Source organism: Protomyctophum parallelum (genome assembly GCF_964188405.1).
Source record: "Protomyctophum parallelum genome assembly, chromosome: 3".
Taxonomy (NCBI): domain Eukaryota; kingdom Metazoa; phylum Chordata; class Actinopteri; order Myctophiformes; family Myctophidae; genus Protomyctophum; species Protomyctophum parallelum.
Window position 1 is genome coordinate 5,070,608 of NC_139698.1, and position 25,498 is coordinate 5,096,105.

At 42.3% G+C, this 25,498-nt stretch overlaps 1 protein-coding gene across 1 annotated transcript in view; it reads left to right on the forward strand.

The window, feature by feature from the left end:
• Positions 1–170: 170 nt before the first annotated feature.
• Positions 171–25,498, forward strand: part of LOC310856127 (uncharacterized protein) — a gene marked incomplete at its 3' end in the record, with an annotated part of 35,348 nt that continues 10,020 nt past the window's right edge. Inside the window, exons 1-5 of the mRNA XM_083761362.1 lie at positions 171–206; positions 2,454–2,762; positions 3,675–3,812; positions 20,872–21,090; positions 22,824–23,279. Coding sequence (XP_083617488.1) covers positions 2,486–2,762; positions 3,675–3,812; positions 20,872–21,090; positions 22,824–23,279 — 1,090 coding nt within the window. The 5' untranslated portion in view covers positions 171–206; positions 2,454–2,485. The remainder of the gene's footprint in view (positions 207–2,453; positions 2,763–3,674; positions 3,813–20,871; positions 21,091–22,823; positions 23,280–25,498) is intronic.

Genomic DNA, 25,498 nt, shown 5'->3' on the forward strand with positions numbered 1-25,498 from the left:
GGCGTGTGTGAGCCCGAGATTAGGCGGACGGCGGTCATTGGGACGTGTGTGTGTGTGTGTGTGTGTGTGTGTGTGTGTGTGTATGACAACATTATGTAAGAGTTGAACCGGAAACACATGTATGTAATCATCATGGCGTGTAAATAAAAGCAGGACTACATTTCTTCTATCCAGTTCATTGTTGAGCAACTTTATCCTGATTTCAGGTAAAATTCCTCTTGCATTTCTTCTTGTGTTGTTGTTTTCGCTTGTTACTGTAGTAGCACTAGCCAATAGCCATGGTCTAGTCAGTGCATAGCGAGTTCTCTCGTTTCCAGTCTGCCTTTGCAATGCATATCGCAGTGATATTAGTATGGCCATGCGTAGCCCCATATGTGCCCTCTCCCTACGCACAGAATGAGCGTAGGGAGAGGGCACATATGGCCTGGGGCTAGGCCATGCGAGGCTAGTATAATCATAGCCCAACCTGTAGAGTCTATCTGACGATAGAGAGCGATATCGTCAGTTGTCAGAATCGAAAAAAAACTCCACGAGAGTCTAAATGTTGGGCTAGTATAATCATAGCCTCCATATGTTCCCTCAGTCTCTACTGACCGTAGGGACAGGGCACATTGGGCTATAGTAGCTCTGGACTGGTGCACTGGTCCATAGCCGTCTACTCGAAGCAGTAGACGGCTATGGACAGAGCTAGGGCTATAGGAGCTACAGAATGAGCGTAGGGACTGAGGTAGCCCTCCAAGCAGAACCCAAATGCTACTGAAGTTTCTGACATTTGTTCGACCCAGTGCATTGGGTCCTGTTCCACGTCGTCCATGCCACCTGATTAAAACATTTACTGGCTCATGTTTACATGTTTACCGCCTCCCCGCGCTCTTTGACGATATTCTTCAGTATGAGGCTTTCTGAATATGTAAAGTATAAGTACCCATACATGCCGCTGCGAATATCTCCTGTGGCGCGGAAGCCGTTAAGTATTTTTAATATATGTTTGCCCGATTTGGAAGCTTGGATTCTTCTTTTCCTTCCTTGTTTATTGACACCTCATTGTATCGCCTATCTGGCTAGCTAGTGGCGCTATAGCTATGACACAGCAGATCAGAGGCAGGGACGTAGCCTCACAAGCCAACCGCACACCGGGAGGCGGTACAATAAACGGTAAACAAACAAGAAGAAATAAAGCGACCAAATCGGTCAAACAAAGATTAAAAATACTTAACGGCTTCCGCGCCACAGGAGATATTCGCAGCTGGATGTATAGCTACTTAAAGTTACCGAATTCAGAATAACTCAAGGAAAATAATGGCGTCACATGCCGCGGGTCCTATTTTAGAGAGAATCTCCACTTCCGCATATAGGAATTTCCATACGAAAATACAGTAGTGAGCAGGGACCCAACGTAAAACTCAACAAAATATCAAAAAAGTTTTACGTAGGGTCCCGAAAGGGGCTAGGACTGAGGGAACATATTGGGGCTATACTGCTATAGTATCATAGACTAGTATAATGCCCTGCCAGGAACGCCTGCTGCACACCAACAACAACTTCTACTATTGTTATAGATTATAGTGGTTGTTGAAAGTCTATTCTCCAGGGTGAGAAGCCTCTTCTTCGGACCCCATGCTTCTAACTTCTCAGTATACTATATACGTTTTGTGGGCATAATAACTTAGCATGGTGTGCCACTGCTAACGCTAGTCGAGTAGAGTAGAGTTTATTTATTTTGGTCATTATAAGAAACTAGAAATGAATGTTCCTGAAGAAACAGTGTGGGAAAAATAATGTTGATAGTGATGTTGATCGATGGTGCTATGAGTGTTAAGGCAAGGGTATATTGAAAAGTATGATATGATTATTGTGGGGGTCCCCAGTTCCAATATGATATTTTTGGGGGTTCCCAGTTTAAATATGATTATTTTGGGGGGTCCCCATTTCAACTGATTATTTTGGGTGGTCCCCACTTAAACTATGATTATTTTGGGGGGGGGGTTCCCACTTCAACTGATTATTTTGGGTGGGTCCCCATTTCAAATTGGGGGTCGCCTTCTGAAAAGCATGAACCACTTCCATCCCCTGACTGAAACAGTCAGCAACACGTTCGTCCTCCTCAGCCTATGGGATCTGAACAACTGCAGGCAAATGCCGTGTCACATTTCAATAATGTAAACATGTTTATTTGTAATATTTCACATCAGAGTGCTCCACTAAGGAAAGTAGGCTTTCTAATGACACAACCCGCCTTTGTTTTGGTGAGTAGCAAAAACTTCATTTTTATTTACGCTAAAGAGGAGAGGCTGGTCTGAGTTCCATGTGAGATTTAAAAGCGAAATGCAGGGCAGAATCACAGAAGCATTAGGCTGTGGACCAGAGCTATGTTCCCTCAGTCTGTTTCACACTCAACCTTTCATCTACAACTCATATTACATCACAGTCCTTATTGTATTCCTTCATTCCAGACCAGCGTGTGGAGTCCAGCTTGGAGGTGGAGATGAGTTCTCCAGAACCAGCCTGTACTGAACCTGAAGACCTCCTGGACACCGGGACTGTTTCTGTTAAACAGGAATCTGATGACCTCCTGGACACCGGGACTGTTTCTATTAAATATGAACGCCAAGACCTCCTGGACACCGGGACAGTTTCTATTAAATATGAACGTCAACACCTCCTGGACACCGGGGCTGTTTCTGTTAAACGGGAACCTGATGACCTCCTGGACACCGGGACTGTTTCTGTTAAACAGGAACCTGATGACCTCCTGGACACCAGTAAGTGTCACTCACTCACTCACTCACTCACTCACTCTTCTGTTATGTTAGGGCTATCAACATTATAATATTGATCTAATATGTTTATATGCTTATTTTCTTTTAAAAAGACATCACTCCAAAATGTTCTTTAATATTGTGTATTATATGTTTATTATAACACTAGTCCTATGATTTAACGGATCATTTTAAATGCTGGATATGAAACTGTCTGAGGTATGTTTTTCAAAAGGTTTTGTCCTCGGATCGCTCACAAACATACTGGCATTTTCCTACGGGGCTAAATCCAAAATGGCCCCTAGCTGCCGCCATCGTGAAAATGTAACGTTTGAATCGGGAGCACCTAGAATTCTGTATGATGTCTCGCGTGGCCAGACTGCGTGCAAAAAAAGTTAAGCTCTGATCATAACAGCGATGTAACAGGTTTCAACTTTGTATATTTGATTTGAGCCGGCGGAGAGAGGTCCGCATCTCATTCAAGCAGCAGCACGGTTTATATACCATAGGATAGGTCAAGTAATGAATGTGACGCATCATCGCCGCCACAAATAGTTCTACAGCATTATGTCAAATGCACTTCTGCTAACCTCACATACAATCACTTGGATTCATGAACATTGCATCATGTGACGTGCAGTGTCTGTCAGCGAGAGACGAGAGAGGGAGAGAGAAAAAGAGAGAGAGCCCGGCAGAGTTCCACTGCCGGTCGCTCACGGACAGGTTTACAGACCGGACGGACGTAACGGTTTTTATCTTTTGACTGACAAAACATTTAGACGTTTAAAGGACCACTTCACCACTTTTCAACCTATCTGCGTGGTAAAGGGTTAAATTGCGTAACTGTCACACTCAAAGGGTGAGACATGGCAGCCCTGATTTAATGTAAGGTCTTTCTACTGGTGATTTCCACAGGGCACCACAGGGAGAGGTCTACAACATCTAGAGAGATGGCCTCCAGAAGTCCTTCAACGTTGTCAGAGGAACAGCCAGAGACAGACCAGGGACGTGGAGCGCTCCATGCAAAGATGCAGCCCGTAGTAAAGTTGTACAGTATGTAGCGTTTTGTTTATTAAAGGACCACTTCACCACTTTTCAACCTATCTTCATATAATAGGTCCTCACTAATAATCATGAAAAAATGGCACGATTGTTTTCACCTCAGTCTGTGTCTCATAGGATGGCTGTGGGCAGGCAGTTTAGAAACAGTCTTCCAGTGACATCATCATTAGGCAGATTTCTTTTTAAACAAGATTGTTTTACAAAAATATGTAGATTTTCATTATCGTGAGAACGATGGCTTCCATTTTCGCATTGCAACTTTTCAGGACTAGAAAGCCTGCAGTTTTTATTAGCTTGTATTCCCCGTCGATGATGTCACTGGAAGACGGTTTCTGAACTGCCCACAGCACTCCTATGAGACACAGACCGAGTAGAAAAAAAGTGCACCATTTTTTTCATGATTATTAGTGAGGACCTATTATATGAAGATAGGTTGAAAAGTGGTGAAGTGGTCCTTTAATAGTCTCGGGTTGGAATGATTTCAAACACTGTCATTTAGTTTTGGAATCGCAATAGCAAGCATTCTCACTCCAAGTCCAAGGGGGGGGGGGGGGGGGGTACGGACGTTCGTATCCTGCGTAACGTTATGCTGCATTCACACGGGCAGACGCAACAGATGCAAAGCTACACTATAGTACACCTAGTCAGTGACAGGCGGTGTTTGTAGTCGTTAAGCAGCAGGAGGATCCCACTGGCAGCAGGTGTCCGTCTATCACTAGCACAACCACAAACACATATACAATGAATTACTCACCTAAATGCTGCCTGCAAGTTCCATGTTTAATTCCAGCGCGTGTAACCTACATTGTTTTAGTGACAGATAGTTTTTATATTGTAAATATGGTCGCTAAATGACACCATAACGTTCCCTTTCCGTTTTAAAAAACTGTCATCTAGCTTGTTTACAACTGAAACGCACTTCCTGTCCCGACTTCCTCATCAAGATAAGAGCCACTTGTAATGATTAGTCAACACTAGTTTTATTTCGAAGTGTACTTACAGGACGTTAACATCTCATTGAGTGCCTGTCAGCATTCTCTAAATTCCTGTCTCTCAGCTGGTTGGTGCGCAAATACCTTGATCTACCGCGCACCAAACGTTTTGACGACACATGCTCACTGGTGCACCGCTTGTGCCCCCCCCCCCCCCCCCCCCTGTATATAATATATGATGAATTGAAAGGTTCAACTTCCAGCCGCTCCACCACCACGCAACAACTGCACGCCATATGAGTTAATATTATTGCTGACATCAAAGTCAAAGTCATATGATTTGTCACACACGTTACCGCAGTGAAATTTGTTCTCCGCATTTGACCCATCACTTGGAGCGGTGAGCTGCAGCCGTGCCGCGCTCGGGAATCATTTGATTAGTTGATTTGACTCCCCACAATCCAACCCATTGATGCTGAGTGCCAAGCAGGGAGGCATTGGGTGCAACCCATTGATGCTGAGTGCCAAGCAGGGAGGCATTGGGTCCAACCCATTGATGCTGAGTGCCAAGCAGGGAGGCATTGGGTCCAACCCATTGATGCTGAGTGCCAAGCAGGGAGGCATTGGGTCCAACCCATTGATGCTGAGTGCCAAGCAGGGAGGCATTGGTCCCATTTTTTACAGTCTTTGGTATGACCCGACGGGGATCGAACCCCCGACCTCCCAGTTTCAGGGCGGACACTAACCACAAGGCCACTGTCAGGTTGACATGATTAAACTGGAACAACATATTTTCAGATGGGGGGTCCGTGGCCAAATACAGATAATTATAGGGGTCCTTGACATGAAAAAGATTGAGCACCGCTGACATCGAAACATAGGTTTTTCAGAAAACTGTTAACATTTAGAAGCAAATTTTTTTTAGAATCTGCCTCAGGTCTAAACGGGTTAAAAACCTAATTACATCATTGTTGATGTAATTAGGTTCATGTAAATCTCTTCCTTTCACCAATCCAAAAATAGTGTGAATGCATTACTGAAGGATAAACTCTCTGTCTTTCAATCTCTGCCATTTTGCCCATATGCGACAAACGAATATAAATAAGCCCAGCCATGTGTCACACCTAAAGTGGTGACCTATTGAATACGGTAGATCAGAATGATTACGTTAACACCACAGACGAAAAGCATGGGTCACTGATTACGTTAACACCACAGACGAAAAGCATGGGGTCACTGATTTTCCAGGACTGTGCTTGCACATCTCCGTTGACATTTTGCGGCGCAAATTTGTCAGACGGATTGGTTTTCCTTTGTGGCAACTGGCAACAGAACAGGGAAATATAGGTCTTAAATGTAACTGAGTAACACCATTATTTTAGAAAAGTTAACTAAGTAACTGATTAATTGCAAATGTGTCAGACGGATAAACACATTTGTGGCAACAGAAAGAACAGGGAACTATAGGTCTTAAATGTAACACCATTATTTTGGAAAAGGTAAGGTGATTACTTACAAACAAATGCGTTAGCTTACTCCGTTACCCAAACAAAGCATTCCGTAACACTGATTGTTATATAAGTTGTTACGTTCAAACATCACATTATGAAACTGATAATTCCACCAGAGTCGGCGTGTTGGTCAATTACAATCCTATAGATGATACTCATGAGGATGCATTGATGATTTGGGGAGTTGATTTACTGCAAGCTCCTTCAACTATCACAGCTATAAAACAAAAATCACTGCATGGAAAAGTCTTCTCTCTTTTATCTTTTTGCCTAGACTTCTTGCACCTCCCTGTGTGTAAAGAGCTTCCACCTGAACGGCAGAAGAGAAGCTCCCGTCTGGTCCAAGAGGAACACATTAAAGATGAACAGGAGGAGCTAACTATAAAACCAGAAGAGGCAGATGGGTCAACATCGACATTACTAGCAGTGAAACATAACAGTGATGAAGAAAACGGAGAGACAGAGCCTCGAGCAGGCAGCTCTACTGAACCCATGCAAACACAAGCTTATATAGAGTACCAGGTTCCATCTAGTGATGACCAGCTCCTCTCTTCACACTGTTCTGAATCTGACATCACTGAAGACAGTGATGAGTGGGAGAAGACCAGGGAAGGTCAGTCGGCTTCAAACGCACTGAAATCACACAAGACAAAGCCTATATTGAGACCTAAGACAAGACCTCTGATTAAGACAACACCTCTGGTTAAAAGCAGCCAACATATCCTCTCTCATACAGGGGAAAAACCCTTTGTGTGTACAGTTTGTGGGAGAGGGTTTAGTTTGAGGCGTAATCTAAAAAGCCACATGGTGATTCATTCAGGGGAAAAGCCCTTTGTGTGTACAGTTTGCGGGAGAGGCTTTAGATGGAGGTGTAGTCTAAAAAACCACATGATGATTCATACAGGGGAAAAGCCCTTTGTGTGTGCAGTTTGTGGGAAAGGCTTTAGTTTGAGGCGTAGTCTAAAAAACCACATGATAATTCATACAGGGGAAAAACGCTTTGTGTGTGCAGTTTGTGGCAAAGGCTGTAGTAATACATGTAATCTACAAGAACACATGAGTACTCATAATGTTGAGGGGCCAAAGCTAAAGCCTATATTGAGACCTAAGACAACACCTCTGGTTAAAAGCAGCCAACATATCCTCTCTCATACAGGGGAAAAACCCTTTGTGTGTACAGTTTGTGGGGAAGGCTTTAGTTGGAGGTGTAATCTAAAAAAACACATGATTATTCATACAGGGGAAAAACCCTTTGTGTGTGCAGTTTGTGGGAGAGACTTTAGTTGGAGGTGTAGTCTAAAAAGCCACATGATGACTCATACAGGGGAAAAGCCCTTTGTGTGTACTGTTTGTGGGAAAGGCTTTAGTTTGAGGAGTAGTCTAAAAAACCACATGATAATTCATACAGGGGGAAAACGCTTTGTGTGTACCGTTTGTGGGAGAGGCTTTAAGGAGATGTCGTATAGAAAACGTCACATGGTGAGTCATACAGGGGAAAAGCTCTATATGTGTAAAGTTTGTGGGAAAGGCTTTGGTTGGAGGGCTAGTCTTTATAGTCACATGGTGACTCATGCTGGGGAAAAGCCCTTTCCTCTGGTTAACAGCAGCCAACCAATCCAGAGTTCCATTCAGGAAAAACCCTTTAAGAGTCAGACGGATTACTCACGTCATCTAAAAGATCAGATGATTACTCAATTAGTCAGGGGGCCAGGGCTAAAGCTGATATTGATATCTAAGACAGAACCTCTGGGTAAGATATCACAGACTCCCAAGGGGGAACTGTTTATGTGTACAGTTTGTGGGAAAGGCTATTGTAAGTTGGGTTGTCTAAACAATCACATGACGACTCATACGGCCATTACGTGTACGGTTTGTGGCAAAGGCTTTATTTGTGAGAGTCATCTAAAACAGCACATGGCGACTCACACAGCCCAAAAGCACTTTAGTTGTTTGGATTGTGGCAAAAGCTTTACACAAACAAGCCATCTACAAGAACACATGAGTACTCATATTGTCACAGGGCCAGAGCCCATCACACCCGTGTGAAGTTTCTTATTGTGATCCAATAAGAAATTAATATATATCTTACAACATATAACAATATTAAATTGATGTTATATTTGATGTACATGACCTTATTTCTACTTTCATTGTCAATGCCAAATATTAGACATATGAGGACAAAAGCAAAGCTTAGGACCTTAAAAAAAATCACACCTTCATCTTCAATGTTTGTGTTTACACAAACAGTCAAAGCTGGCCATTCATTGTCAATAGCATTCAGTGTTTGTGTTAACACAATGTTTGTGTGTGCACAAACACTCAAAGCTGGACATAGGGAAAACAAAGAACACCTCAGCAGACGACCTACCCGGGGAAAGACCTTTTAAAAGTACTCTTTATGACAGGAGGCCAAAGCCGATATTGACACCTAAGATCATCATAGGCATCCGTCCGTCAGTGATGACGATGGATTGCGCCTGGGTGGTCATGATTTCTTGCAGCGACGGCTGTGGCTGGACAGCCCCGCTCCGGAGTGACAGTCTTTAGCGCAGTTGGTGCAGACAAAACGAGAGGGGACTGGTACAGGAGTGGGGGCTGCTTCACGCAGTTTCCTCTTCTGTCTCTTCGCCTGCAGCAAAGAGATGTGTCTCTCCTCGGCACGGCGAGTTCCTGCAGCGACAGTCCGCCTCCATACGCCACGGTCCTTTGCAGCTTCCTCCCAGCTGTTGTGGTCAATGCCTGCCTGCTTCATGTCACGTTTGCAAACGTCCCTGAAGCGCAGGCGTGGGCGACCAAGAGGTCTGGAGCCTGTTGACAGCTCTCCATACAGGACGGCCCTGGGGAGCCGGCTGGGGTCCATCCTGTGGACATGGCCAAGCCACCTGAGGCGGCGCTGGCTCAGCATGGTGAACATGCTGGTGGAGTGAGCACGTTCCAGGACTTCTGTGTTGGGAATTTTGTCCTGCCAAGAGATTCCCAGGATGCGACGTAGACAACGCAGGTGGAAGCTGTTGAGTCGTTTCTCATGTCTGGTGTATGTGGTCCAGGCCTCGCTGCCATACATCAGGGTGCTGACGACGCAGGCTTGGTAGACCTGGAGTTTTGTGCGCGTAGCTAGGTGGTTGTTTGACCACACTCTTTGTGACAGCCTGGCCATCACTGTGGCGGCTCTTGCAAGACGGGTGCCCAGTTCTGTGTCAAGGGAAAGATCGCTGGAGATTGCAGATCCGAGGTATGTGAAGGTGTTAACACATTCCAGAGTCTGACCCTCGATGTCAATGGAGAGTGGAGTTCCAACATCCTGTCCCATGACATTGGTCTTCTTTATACTGATGGTAAGACAGAACTCCTTACAAGCAGATGAAAGCCTGTCCATCAGCCCCTGGAGTCCAGACTCGGTGTGGGATGCTAGTGCTGCATCATCAGCAAAAAGCATTTCCCTCAGGAGGACACTGGTCACCTTGGTCTTAGAGCGCAGACGCGCAAGGTTGAAGAGTTTGCCATCAGCTCTGGTGTGTAGGTAGACACCTTCAGGACATGAGCCAAAAGCAGCTGACAGTACTAGGGAGAAGAAGATTCCGAAGAGGGTTGGTGCAAGAACGCAACCCTGTTTCACGCCACTGCGGATTGGAAAGGACTTTGATGTTTCACCTTCCCAACAGACTGAACCTTGCGTGTTGTCATGAAATGATTTTATGACGGCAAGGAGTTTTGGAGGGCATCCGATCTTTTCAAGCAGCTTGAAGAGACCATCTCTGCTGACAAGGTCGAAGGCCTTTGTGAGGTCGACGAAAGCGAGATACAGGGGTCTCCTCTGTTCCCGACATTTCTCCTGTAGCTGTCGAAGGGTGAAGATCATATCCACTGTGGACCTTTCTGCCCGAAAGCCACATTGTGACTCAGGGTAGACGCGCTCTGCAAGGAGGTGGAGTCTAGTGAGGGCAACACGGGCAAAGATCTTCCCCACGATGTTGAGCAGAGAGATGCCACGGTAATTATTGCAGTCACTGCGGTCTCCCTTGTTTTTGTACAGTGTGACGATCTTGGAGTCACGCAGGTCTTGGGGGACAGCACCATCATTCCAACAGAGGCAGAGGAGGTCGTGAAGATGAGGAAGCAAGGAAGGTTTCCCAAGTTTCATGATGTCAGGTGTTATCCCATCTGCACCTGGGGCCTTGCCGCAAGCAAGTCTGTCGATGGCTTTGCTGAGCTCCTCCTGCGTGGGTTCCTTGTCAAGATCCTCCATGACGGGCATCTGATTAAGATAACACCTGAGCAGACAACCTACCTCTGAGTCAGATGTACTCTTATTGACACCTAGGAAAAGCAGACAACCTGTCCAGTATTAATCTTTAATGCCACGGCATGTTCGAGCCTGGTTGGCGTCTCATAATTTTATTTTTTATCATTGTATACTTAAAACTGGTACAATCAGCAAGATGGCCCGCCATGTGAATATGTTGAATTGAGTCTCTGCCGGTCATTTTAGTCATTTTTTGGGTGAACTACTCCTTTTAAACCTCACTACAAGGGAGTACATAATAGTATTTTTTACAGCCTGCATACTGTATGTTTTACATTGTACTGTAACTGGTCTGTAACATATGTTTTACATTGTACCGTAACTGGTCTGTAACAAAGATTCGGCACAAACAAGGGACTAAATTATTTTCGCTCCTATGCCACCAAAATGTGGGACGCCCTACCAACAGTCATTAAGACATGTGAATCCCTTGACTCCTTCAAAACCGCTCTCAAAGGGCACCTACGGGCGGCTGCAATTCAAAACTGGCCCCCGTAAAATCCACCCCCCCCCTTTGTGCCATCACATGTTTATTTTTCCTTACTTTATGATGAATTCCTGTTCTGTTCTTTGACTATTTGTACGTCTCTAAATGTTTTGATGAATTGAACATGGTGGACCCTCTTGTAAACAATGTAATGCTTAATTGGGTCGTCCACTCACAGTTAACAGTCTTTGTATTGCGTTTGTGCTTGAAATGTACTTGTAAATGTAAATTCTGCAAACTGTTAATAAATATTTCAATCAAAGCTAGTATATGTTTTACCTTGTACTGTGACTAGTCTGTCACATGAAGCTAGAGGGGAATAAACAATGCTTAATGTTCTGTAAGGAGCAGTTGTTTGGATCACATTAGAACACATACAGCATGTCTGCCCATTTCTCCATGTTTTTCTATCCTTTTTCACATGACAAAAGGCTGAAAAACAACGGCAGCATTAGGGCCGATTCATACTCCTATTTTACCGCTGTTTCGGCGCTGTAGTGCCGAAATTATTTCGGCTCGTCAGAAATTTTCAGTAGCACCGAAGAGCCGACTTTAGGACGGTACCCGCCCCCCCGAACCTCAAATGACGTCAAATTGTAGGCTCTTCAGCACCGAACCGACTTTTATTCGGCTCTAAAATAGGAGTATGAATCGGCCCTTAGTGTTAATTCCGTCAACTAAAACTGAAACTTTTGTCAACTAGATGTTTTTTCACTGATAAACTAAAAGACTACATTAAAAACACAGCTATGACGACTAAAACTGAGATTAAATATAATATTGTCAATTTTGTTGTTTTGATCACTCAATTATTTGGTTTTTGTTTGTGTCCACAGAGTTTTGTCCTAAATGCGCTTCCGTAAAAGGTGTACTTTGTGATTTTGTTTTACTTTTGGTCTAGTTTTAGTCAACTAAATATATCAAAAGATGTTTGTCGACCATGTATGTTGGTGGTGCCTTGATGGCGTCATAATGGCTGATGTTACACTTGGTTGCATGCTGAATAGCCAATGCGACGCGTTGTGAGCTTGCAACACTTGAACGCAACCACACATAACATTTCTGATAATGTAACGCGTTGGTCATTTTTTGTTGTCTTGCTCATCAAATAAATCATATTTTTCCACCAAAGACGGCGTGCCTGGGAATCCTTTTCTTTGCAACTCTGCACTTTACACCTTTCAGGAATTAAGCAGTATGCATACTACTTTTGTTTATAAAAATTACTCAATTGTGTTTTAGTTCTACTGGATCTCTTTCCCACTAGTCCCTCCTTAACATTTTAGTCTAGATTTCATTTGTTGACGATATTGTCAGTATATTTAGTCTATCATAGCTTAATAATAATAATAATAATAAAACTTTATTTTTATAGCACCTTTCATGACATGAAATGCAGCTCAAAGTGCTTTACAGAACAATGGAGAATAAAAGAAAAGCAAGGCAACAACATTAAAAAACAAGCAGTAATGCAATACAGTGAGGACATGAATAACAAAAATAAAAGATCAATTAAAAGCAATGTTGTAGAAGTGGGTCTTGAGCTGAGCTTTAAAAATGTACAGAGGCTGCCTGACGAAGGTACAGTGGGAGCTTGTTCCATGCCGACGGCTCGTAGAAGCAAAAAGCTGCTTCCCCGTATTTTTTAGTTGCCATTTTTTTAGGCAAAGCGAGCAGGCCAGCAGTGGAAGACCTGGGGCCTATTTCACGAAACTTGGATTAACTAATCCAGGATTTAGGCCAAAGCCAGGCTTTTTAAATCCTGATCTTTACAGCCTGGTTTATTCCGTTCCACTAAAGCCAAGCGAGGCTCAGAATTGGTGGATTTGGCGAGCCGGGATCAGCAAGCCTGGCTTAATAGACAGTCTGGCTTTTTGTCTCTAGACCCCTCATGTGGATCACAGATTTACTGATCCTTCTTCTTCATGCGGTATTATGGCAGTTTGCATCCTTAATAGTTGCATTACAGCCCCCTTCTGTATATCTCATTATCTTTACTAATCTATCCAAGACTTACTGATACAAGGACTTAAGCTTCTAAAATAAATACTGCTGCTGTAATTAAAGAGAGAACATACTCTCAATAGTGGATAGACTGAATGATTAACTACCCCAAAAATATAGTTTACATTTTACCACTACTATTAACTTAAAACAGAATTCTTAATATTGTAAGCATAATGATATTGTCGCATTGTGATATTTGGCCATAACTCCCTCCTCTGAGGGAGCTACCTTTGGGGAAGGGGGTTGTTGTCCAGACAGGTCCGGGTCATGGGTTCATGTAGCATGCCAAAGTTTGTGCTATTGCCATTGAGAATGCATTGGGCGTTTAAGTTAAATAACTCAGAAACTACAAAACATTTCAAAGTAAAAAGTTCCAGCATGTGTCTCCACAGTAAGCTGCATTTTACAAAGTGTGAATGGAGTTTCTAAGTGAAAGTGATTTTTTTAAGTGCCACTATCTGCCTATAAATGTCTCAAATTTGAAAGCACTATATTTCTAAAACGATGAAACATTTCAAAGATTCCTTTTCAGGCACACATGTCCACCGTAGGATGAACCTAAATAGGTTTGAATGGGGTTTCTAGGTGTAAGTATGTAGGACTAGTAGTGGGTGAAACGTTACAATGGTAATATGTTGTAAAACAATGAGTAATGGTAATATTTAGTGGTTTTCACTTTTACAAAAAAAATATATAATAATATAATATAATATAATAATTCTTCTTAACCGTGCACTTGCACGACAGCAAACCTATTCATGGGGAACATTCACCAACAGCAGCTGATCTACAAGCCCACAAGCTGTCATGATGTTGTGCAGCCGATATATTTTGGTTATTTGATTTTATATAGTGCTTAAATTAGTCCTTTAATGCAGACCGATACAAATAAGGCAACATAAACCCATAATAATTGAATAAATCTGGAAAACATCATTGGTTTGTGATCAGTTTGACTGCTTAATGAACAGTAAAGACATCAGGATTAGGTTAAACCAGGCTGTTAGCCTGGTCCGGAGCAGGCTAAGTCCAAAGCATTAGTTTCCATGGTAACTTATGTAGCATCACTTTCATGAAACCGAATCAAGCCTCAACATATCCAGGTTAACTGGTTAAGTTAATCTGGCAAGATCAACCAGCTTTCATGAAACCGGTTAAACACTGATCCAGGATATATTAAGCCAGGATATGTGTTAAAGCCCGGCTTAATCTCTAATCCAAGTTTCGTGAAATAGGCCCCTGGAATAGTGGAATAGTTCATTTTGTTTAGTTTTCGTCAGCGATAAAAGGTAGTCGACAAAGATGTTTTTGTCATATTTTGTCTATGAAATTAACACTGAGAACAATGTATGCGTGCACGCAGGGAGGGATTAACCTCTTTTTTTTTAACCCTAGGCCCTGGCCCCACTGACCCAATGGCTAATTTGGCCCTGAATGTACCCCCCCTCCACCCACCCACTGGAATTATAAACACTGACTCAGATTAATACACAATGCTACATTATGGCCGCATGTCGCCATCTAGCGGCCAAATATTGTAATTACATAGAACATGCACACGCCAAACCATTAGTATTTAGTCCAAACGCCAAACGGAATAGTTGTCTGGCTAAACGAGACTATCGCTGTGTAAACAAAGCAAGACTAGTGGACTGGACTACGCTTTCTACCGCTTCCCAATTCATTGTTATCCTGATTTCAGGTAAAAAAGAGAAAAAAAAGAAAAAGATCCTCATATTTCATGTGCTCGTTGTTGTTTTCACTTGCTCCTGTACCACTAGCCTAGCCCCGCGAGTCAGAACCCAATGGTAGTGAAGTTTCTGACATTTTGTTCGGCACGATAGCTGATAGCTGACCCAGGGGGTTCCGAGAGGGGCTACCACTAGCCCTGGTCCAGTCAGACCTTAGAGTATGAAGGTCCAGACGCATAGAGTTCTCTAATGCCATAGCCTCGCGTAGCCATTTAGCCTATAGCTGGCTTCCAGCCTGATTCGCTGCGTTCCGTGGGTCTCGAAATCTCACGCAGGCTACATAGCCATAGCCTTTAATCTGCCTTTGCGATGCATTATTACACTTACAGTGATATTACTGAGTATGTCTACGCGAGGCTAGTAATGAGGTGACTGTTTGCACACCAACAAAAAAGTCCACTACCGTTTAGATGGGTCCGACTTATAGTAACTAAATAAATAAACAAAACTAAACTATGCCTTGCTACTCACTGAAACAACTGAAACAACAGACTGTTTTTTGTTGTTAAAAGTCTATTCCCCAGGAACTTAAATTGTTTATAAGGATCCCCATTAGCTTTTGCCTTGACAAAAGCTAGTCTTCCTTGAATTTACAGACAAACATTTAACAAAGGCAATACGTACAATTGTTTACAAACACTAACTCAAAATAAAACATAGTAAAATAAAATAAGAAATAAAGAAACAGGAGAAAAAAAAACAAAGAAAAACATAGCAAAAATCACTTTCAACAAATTATACATTTTAATTATTATTTCCCCAGGGTTAGCCTACTGCAGTATGGTTTACAAAACCATGGAAGCCTCTCGGGGCCCCACCTTAATTCTCTGTACGTTTTGGGGCAGAAAGTTAAATATGTCTCAGTCTGCCAGACAGCACAGAAAGACACATGGATACTTATTATAACACTTAGATAGCTAGATGTGTGATTGTTGTTGTGTGTTGTTGGTATATGTATGTTGTTTGCATTCCAATTTCCAACAACACATTGATGCTTAAATCACTTGATGTTTATATCAGTGGTTCCCAAAGTGGTGTCTGGGGCGGGGACCCCAAGGGGTCCTTGAGGGAGTTCCAGGGGGTCCCCAGCTAAATGATAGTTATAGGAACCAAATGGACCCTTGTTATCGGTCTAATGGGGTTCCAATATTAGTGTCAATTTGGGGGTCCTTGACATGGAAAAGTTTGGGAACCACTGGCTTAAATCATTAATGCTTAAATAGTTATAAAGATAAATAGAAAGTATTGTTCCTGTAGCCTACCAGCTCAGTGGCCTTGTGGATAATAATAATAAACTTTATTTGTATAGCACTTTTCATACATAAATGCAGCTCAGAGTGCTTCACAGGGCAGGACAAAAATAAAATACAATAAAACACAAGTAGTTAAAATGATAAAACAATAGCAGAGAACAAAACTGAATATAAGAACATAAAATAAATAAAAACACATAAAAAAATAAAAATAAAACTCAACTAAAAGCAAGGGTGAAGAGGTGAGTCTTGAGTTGAGATTTAAAAATGTCTACAGAGGGTGCGTGTCTGAGCTCGAATGGAAGTTTATTCCAGGCTGTTGGGCCATAGAAGCAAAAAGCTGCCTCACCATACTTTTTTGTGCACTTTTTTTTAGGCACTTCAAGTAGGCCAGCATTGGAGGACCTGAGGGGGCGGCTAGGGACATATCTAGGTAGGCAGTCACGGAGGTACGGAGGTGCGAGACCATTGAGAGCTTTATAGACAAGTAACAGAATTTTAAAGTCAATCCTAAAAACAACCGGAAGCCAGTGCAGTGCTGCCAAAACTGGAGTAATATGTTCTCTCATCTTAGTTCTAGTTAAGACTCTAGCTGCTGCATTTTGGACAAGTTGTAATCTGTCAGTCGATTTCTTAGGGAGTCCTGAAAAAAGTGCATTGCAATAGTCAAGCCGAGAAAAAACAAAGGCATGGATTAGCGTTTTTGCATCATCCAAGGACAGATAGGCTCTGATTCGTGCAATATTTCTAAGGTGAAAAAAGGCAATCTTGGTAACATGATTAATGTGTGAATTAAAATTCAATTCAGAATCAATAATAACCCCCAGGTTCTTTACTGTACTGTTACTTTCTACAGTCAGGTTGCCAAGTCTGCTAATTATTGATTATTTTTGCTCGCTAGAACCGATTATGAGAACTTCTGTCTTATCCTCATTTAGCTTCAGAAAGTTCTCACTCATCCAACATTTAATGCTGGACAGACAGGTCAACAGCGGGTCTAGAGCACAGGGATCATCTGGGGCCACAGAAAGATATAGCTGGGTATCATCAGCATAGAAATGAAAATTGACTCCGTGATTGGAAATTAGTTCACCCAATGGCAAAATGTATAAGGAGAACAGCAGAGGACCAAGAATCGAGCCTTGTGGGACACCAGAGCTGATGTTGTGTTTGTCTGAGTCAAACTCGGCTAGTTTGACAAAGTAACTTCTGTTTGAGAGGTAGGAGGAGAACCAGGACAGGGCCGTACCAGACAGGCCTACCCAGTGCTCCAGGCGCTGTATTAAAATTGAATGATCAATCGTGTCAAATGCAGCCGTTAAATCTAGGAGTAAGAGAACCGATACATGTTTCTTGTCAGCAGACACCCTAAGATCATTCATTACTTTTACCAGTGCAGTTTCAGTGCTGTGACTTTTCCTGAATCCAGATTGGAATTTGTTGTGCACATTATTGTTCTGTATAAATATATCCAATTGATGAGAGATGCATTTTTCTAAAACCTTGCCCAGAAAGGGTAGATTTGAAATGGGTCGATAGTTACCCAAAACAGAGGGATCCAGGTTGTGTTTTTTGAGTAGGGGCCTAACTACGGCCGTCTTCAATGAGTCTGGGAAGACGCCAGATTGGAGAGAGCTGTTTACAATTTTTAGGATATCTCCAATCACACTGTCTAAGACCTCTTTGAGAAAGGTGGTGGGAATTGTATCCAATGAACAGGAGGAAGATGTCATCTGTGATATGGTTTTGCGGAGTTCGTCTTCATCAATTGCGCAAAACGATAATAGGCTCCCCCTGGAGAGATCTACCCTGGGACCATGAGCTGCTGTTTGAAGGTTTGCGGCAGCACCATTCATAATATCAGCTCTAATGTTAAGGATTTTGTTATCAAAGAAGCATGCAAACTCATTACACTTAGCTTTAGAGGCCGGGAATGACTGTTTGTAGGACTGGGGGGGGTTTAAAAGTCGATCAATGGTAGAGAAAAGGACTCTGGCATTATTCTTGTTCTCATTAATAATGCCAGAGAAATATGCCTGCCTTGCTAGACGCAAGGCTTTGTTATAGGCGACTGTTGACTTTTTAAGAATCTCTAAGTGGATGGTGAGTTTATATTTTCTCCAAGTTCGCTCAGCTCTACGACATTCTTGCTTCAGTGAGCGTGTATGCTCATTTAACCAGGGCGTTACTCTGGTGTTATGTTTCTTTTTTGTTTTAAAAGGAGCCACTATATCAAGAGCTGACTCTAGTTTAAGATTAAAAATTTGAACCATATCATTTACTGGGGGAGTATCGGGCAGGGGAGGGCCAAGATGACGAGAGAACTCATCGGCTGCAGAAGAGCTAAAAAAACGCTTTGTTATGGTATATTCAGTGTTATTTTTCTCAACATCAGGGACAGCCATACTGAAACACAGCAAAAGGTGGTCCGATAGATCAGGCCTTTCAATAGTCCTTTCCATAGTGATGTTCATCCCTCTAGAAATCACCAGGTCCAGAGTGTGCCCATGTTTATGTGTAGGCCCAACAACATGTTGGATAAACTCAAAGGAGTGCAATAACTCTAAGAAACCCATAGCCACAGCATCTGTAGCATCATCCAGGTGCAGATTAAGATCACCTGAGATGAGAGTTCTGTCATAGTTAGTGGAGCAGATAGATAAAAGTTCTGATATTTCTGTTAGAAATATTGCTTTACTGCATTTTGGCGGGCGATAAATGCTAATCATTGGCATAGAGGATTTACCAAGTAATATAGTGGCCTGGTATTCAAAGGATGTAAAGCTGCCCAGGGTCAGAGCCTTGAATTTTAATGTGTCTGAAAAAATTATTGCCAGTCCACCTCCTTTCTTAGCCTCGCGAACAGAGTGAATGAAACTGTAGTTTAGGGGACAGGCTGGCGCTAGGAGAAAAGCTCCATCCGAGCCGAGCCATGTCTCTGTTAGAAAGATTATATCTAGCTTCTCTTTACGGATTATATCATTTACAGAGGAGGATTTATTTGTTAGTGACCTGATGTTAAACAAGGCAAGGTTAAGCTTGCTATCACATTTAGTGGGAGGAGTCTTGGGTCTACAGGGTAGAGTAGGGGGTCTGATTAGGTTGTTTAAGATGACTGATCGTGCTGGTGGAATGGACTGATACGGTCTATTTCTAATGAGCACTGGAATGAACGTAGGACTAGCACAGGTGGCATGGGGCAGGGGGGTAGGAGACAGTGGTAGACAGGTGGCTAAACATGACACAGGAATTACTGAGATGTAAGAAGTAGTTCTGAGGTCAGAGTTATAATTACAGTAATTACTGCAATTAAACACGTTATAAGCAGAGCAAATATGTAATGGTCACTTCCTGCCTGAGGAGTCGCTGTTGGCGAGATGGTGAGATATGTTCTTGGCCAGAACATTTAAGCCTGCTTTGTTGGGATGGAGGAGGTCTCGGTAGAGTTCAGGAGATTTCCAGAAGTCATTAAAATTGGGAATAAAGCCATATCCCTTTTTCTGACAGAAATTAAACAGCCATTCGTCTGCATTAAGGAGGCGGCTGAATTTATCCGTGCTGCGATGGAGAGTGGGGATTAGGCCAGAGAAAATGCAGGATCTTCCCTGGATTCGAACAGAATTCGCCAGGGCCTCATAGTCATTGTACATTTTCAATGACTGCCTGGACCTTGTGTCATTAGTGCCTGCACTTAGGATGACTGTGTGGATGGAGGGGTGCTGCTTGAGAATGTTTGGAATGTGGGGGAGGAGATCTAAAATATTTGCACCAGAGAAAGAGCTGATTATACAGCGTGGAATGGTTAGATTACGGACAATGCTGTCTCCCACAAGTAGATAGAGGGGCTGGGAGGTGGGGTTGGTGCGGGGATTGCTGGTGTATAGTGATATGGACGCTTCTGACTAGTGTCCGCCCTGAGACTGGGAGGTTGGGGTTATATCCGTTTGTTAATAAAAGGATCCCTTACTAATAAGACATTATGCCTTAATACAGTATAATTGCCCTCTATAACTAAAATCTAAAATATGTTAGACTTTTGTTATAGATTATCAATTATAATGTATTAAGGCATATGTGTCTAATTAGCCAGGGTTCCTTTTAAGTTCTTACATTTTAGTATTCTGAAATGTTTTAGTGTTAGTCTAAATATTGTAAGATTTTAGTTGACTAAATCTATAGTTGATTTAGTCGACTAAAATGTATTTGTGGCGGGAAAAATCACGGTATGCAGAAGACCTAATATTTTCTTTTTGAAATTCCCTTCTTTAGTTTACACCCTCTGTTCCCTCAGTCTGTTTTACACTCAACCTTTCATATACAACTCAGGCCTCGCAGGCCTTGTCAGGGATGTGCTGTGTATATTTTAACCAGTGCGGCTATGTTGCGCGCACATCCACGCGCTCGCGAGCAATCACAGATTTTAAATAACCTCTTAAATGTAGACCTATTTATTAACCCACAATAAAGGCTACTGTATATCAAAATGTATTGGGAAACTTCAGTGTTTCGTTTACCTGGCAAAAATCACCTCCTGTAATTTAATTAGTTCATGAATCCATCAGCCACTGTTATCCAACGTTTTAGACTGCTTCCAAGTTCAGACCGAACGCCTACAGTAGCCTACTTAGCAGGTCGACACAATGGATGGAACGTCCGTCACCATTGATATGCATCCACTGTCGGTCATTCCTATTGTTTCAAGCTGTGAGCCGCCTGTGACACTTGTTAGAGGTTAGTGAGTGTTCTACACTCAACCTTTCATCTACAACTAATGTCCTTAATTATTGTATTCCTTCATTCCAGACCAGCGTGTGGAGTCCAGCTTGCAGGTGGAGATGAGTTCTCCAGAACCAGCCTGTACTGTCCCTGAAGACCTTCTGGACACCGGGACTGTTTCTGTTAAACAGGAACCTGATGACCTCCTGGACACCAGGACAGTTTCTATTAAATACGAACGTCAAGACCTTCTGGACACCGGGACTGTTTCTGTTAAACAGGAACCTGATGACCTCCTGGACACCAGTAAGTGTCATGCTCTCTCACTCACTCACTCACTCACTCACTCACTATTGGTTATGTTAGGGCTATCAACATTATAATATTGATATGATCTAATATGTTTATATTAGGGCCGGGACTAATTGCGATTAATTTAGATTAATTAACTACAGAAAAATTAATCGCGATTAACTACAGATAAATTAATCGCACCTTTTTTTTCACCGTGGAACGTTTCTCACTGGGCGCTTTTCTATAGTACTGAAAACTGGAAATAATAAAAAGTCACCCCATTTTGTGTTGCCTAGAACTGGAGGTCTGACAAAAAACAGTAACAATATGAAGTAAGTAGCTTTGTGATGTCACTGAGATGTACTTGTTACTGATACTAATTTTCTTTCAGACCTCCAGTTCTAGGCAACACAGAATGGGGTGACTTTTATTATTATTTCAACAACCGGTATATTAATGACAGTAAAATGTTGAAAATGAGTGGTATCCTGTAGTCACTATTCATTGATTCACTGGGATACCAAAAAACATAAAAAAAAAAGGTTTCTCGCTGTTCTCGGGTTGAATATTGATATGCGATTAAAATGCGATTAATCTAGATTAATTAATCGCAAAGCCTCTGATTAATTAGATTTTTTTTTTAATCGAGTCCCAGCTCTAGTTTATATGCATATTTTCTTTTAAAAAGACATCACTCCAAAATGTTCTTTAACATATATATTATACTTTTATACACACTAGTTCTATGAGTTAACAGATCATTTTAAATGCTGGATATGAAACTGTCTGAAGTACATTTTTCAAAAGTTTTTGTCCTGGCATTTTCCTACAGGGCTAAATCCAAAATGGTCCCTGCCACCATCGTGAAAATGTAACTTTTTAACTTTTAAATCTGAGCATTTTCGTGAACGGAAATGGCAGCTTCCTTAAGTCCCATTCATGGTCTGGAGTTCAAGCCATGAGTTAACATTATTGCTGACATGATTAGACTGAGCCTCTGATTCCGTGTTTATTATGATAAACCTTTCATTTCATATCACACCATATGCACTGTAGGCCTAGAACTTAGGTTGTCAGAACAGCACGGAAAGAAAGAAAGTTATTTTTTATTTTTACCATGGTAATGAACCCGATTACATAATCGGTATGGCAATATTGCGGTTATTGCACCCAGCCCTAGCTTGTAGATCTATATCTGACAAATCGTGACAATGTGGCGCAAATCTTTGAATATATATATTCTTTCAGAGCGAATGTTATTAACTCAAATCTTTGCTTCTGGGGGCATCCCTGGAACAAGATATTTTCAGATGGGGGATATTTATAGGGGTCCTTGACACGCAAATGTGTCTGATGAATTAATTTTCCTTTGTGGCAACAGCAAGAACGGAATTATACAGTAGGTCTTAAATGTAACTAAGTAACACCATTATTTTGGAAAAGTTAAGTAACTGATTAATTACAAACAAATGCTTTTTGTTAGCTTACTCCGTTACCCAAACAAAGTATTCCGTAACACAGATTGTCATAGGTTGATAGGTTGTGATTGTCATCACAAGATAAAACTGATAATTCCACCAGAGTCGGCGTGTTGGTAAATTAGAATCCTGCAGATGATACTCATGAGGATGCATTGATGATTTGGGGAATTGATTTACTGCAAGCTCCTCCAACTATCACAGCTATAAAACAAGAGTCACTGCATGGAAACATTTTTAAGTGTTCTCTTTTACCTTTTTGCCTAGACTTCTTGCACCTCCCTGTGTGTAAAGAGGTTCCATCTGAACGTCAGAAGAGAAGCTCCCGTCTGGTCCAAGAGGAACACATTAAAGAGGAACAGGAGGAGCTAACTATAAAACCAGAAGAGGCAGATGGGTCAACATCGACATTACTAGCAGTGAAACATAACAGTGATGAAGAAAACGGAGAGACAGCAGGCAGCTCTACTGAACACATGAAAACACAAGCTTATATAGAGTACCAGGTTCCATCTAGTGATGACCAGCTCCTCTCTTCACACTGTTCTGAATCTGACATCACTGAAGACAGTGATGAGTGGGAGGAGACCAGGGAAGGTCAGTCGGCTTCAAACGCACTGAAATCACACAAGACACACAATGTGAAAGGACAAATGTTGTCTTTGAGCAACAAGCTGTCCCAGGACCTGCAGTCTTCAAAAGAAAAACCCTCCACGAGGACTCGTACGAGGAGGAAGGGTACTCTGTACTCTGTACGCTGTACTTGTGGCAAATTCATTAAGAGTTCTCTAAAAGCCCACGTGTGTATTCACAGAAGGGAAAAGGGCTGTACTGAGCAGCTCCTCTCGTCAGACTGTTCTGAATCTGACATAACTGAAAACAGTGACTGTTCTGAATCTGACAGCACTGAATCTGCCGTCACTGAAGACAGTGATGAGTGGGAGGAGACCAGGGAAGGTCACTCATCTTTAAACACACTGGAATCACACAAGGCACAAAATGTGAAAGGACAAATATTGTCTTACGTTACACCTCTGGTTAAAAGCAGCCAACGTATCCAGAATTCCATTCAGTCTCATACATACTGTGAAAAACCCTTTATATGTACAGTTTGTGGGGAAGGCTTTAGTGAGATGTCTCTTGTAAATCGTCACATGGTGATTCATACCGGGGAAAAGCCATTTCGGAGACGTAAAACAACACAGAGTCTGGTTCAGATTACACGGAAAGGCTTTAGGGAGAAATGTCCTGGAAAACGTCACATGGTGATTCATACCGGGGAAAAGCCCTTTCCTCCGACATTGAGAAGTAAGACAACACCTCTGGTTGAAAGCAGCCCACAGATAACACCTCTGGTTAAGATTACACCTCTGGCTAAAAGCAGCCAGCATATAACACCTCTGGTTAAGATTACACCTCTGGCTAAAAGCAGCCAACATATCCAGATTTCCATTCAGTCTCTTACAGGGGAAAAACCCTTTGTGTGTACAGTTTGTGGGAAAGGCTTTAGTTGGAGGCGTAGTCTAAAAGGCCACATGGTGATTCATTCAGGGGAAAAACCCTTTGTGTGTACAGTTTGTGGGGAAGGCTTTAGTTGGAGGTGTAATCTAAAGACTCACATGATGACTCATGCTGAAAAAAAGCTTCTGATATTGAGACCTAAGTCTTATACAACACCTCTGGTTAAGATAACACCTCTGGTTAAAGGCAGCCAACGTATCCAGAATTCCATTCAGTCTCCTACAGGGGGAAAACCCTTTGTGTGTACAGTTTGTGGGAGAGGCTTTGGTTGGACGTGTAATCTAGAGATGCACATGCGGACTCATGCTACGAAAAAGACCTTTCCTCAGATATTGAAAAGTAAGCCAACACCTCTGGCTAAGATAACACCTCTGGTTAAGATTACACCTCTGGTTAAAAGCAGCCCACAGATAACACCTCTGGTTAAAAGCAGCCAACTTATCCAGAATTCCATTCAGTCTCATACAGGGGCAAAACCCTTTGTGTGTACAGTTTGTGGGAAAGGCTTTAGGGATATGTCTTATGCAAAAAGTCACATGGTGAGTCACACAGGGGAAAAGCCCTATATGTGTACAGTTTGTGGGAGAGGCTTTGGTTGGAGGGTTAGTCTAAAGAATCACATGATGACTCATGCTGGGCAAAAGCTTTTTCCTCTGGTTAAAAGCAGCCAAACGATCCAGAGTTCCATCCAGACTCATACAGGGGAAAACCCCTTGATGAGTCAGACAGATATCTCAAGTCATCCTAAAGAACACATGAGTACTGTTATAACGCTGATGTTGAGCCCTAAGACGCCACCTCTGGTTAAGATAAAACAGACTCAAAGGGGGAAACCGTTTACATGTACAGTTTGTGGGAAAGGCTTCAGTAAGATGGGTTTTCTAAACTGCCACATGACGACTCATACGGCCTTTACGTGTGCAATTTGTGGCAAAGGCTTTATTTGGGCGAGGAATCTAAAACGGCACATGATGACTCACGACGACCAAAAGCTCTTTAGTTGTTTGGATTGTGGTTTAGGCTTTACACAAACAAGCCATCTACGAGAACACAGGAGTACTCATAGTTACAGGGCCACCGCCGATGCTGCCACCTAAGATACCACCTCAGCAAACCTAGGCATAAGGGAGTGTGAAGTTTGCATGTTTCCCCTGTGGCCCCTTGGAGTTGTTTTTTTATGGGTGTTGAATGAATTCACTAAAATACTTGAAACGGACTTGGAAAAGTAGTTTATGGTGTTTATTTCTCAATACAAAGGGTTTATATTTTATATGTAAGTCCTGTGTCTGTTGCAAACTCATAGAAAGGAGAACTTTGCACCCCTACTAAAATCTAATTTACAAGTTGAAATAATAAGAAGAATAACCCTATCCTATGATCCTACCACACTGGATGTGTTATAATAAATAAACAGAATACTA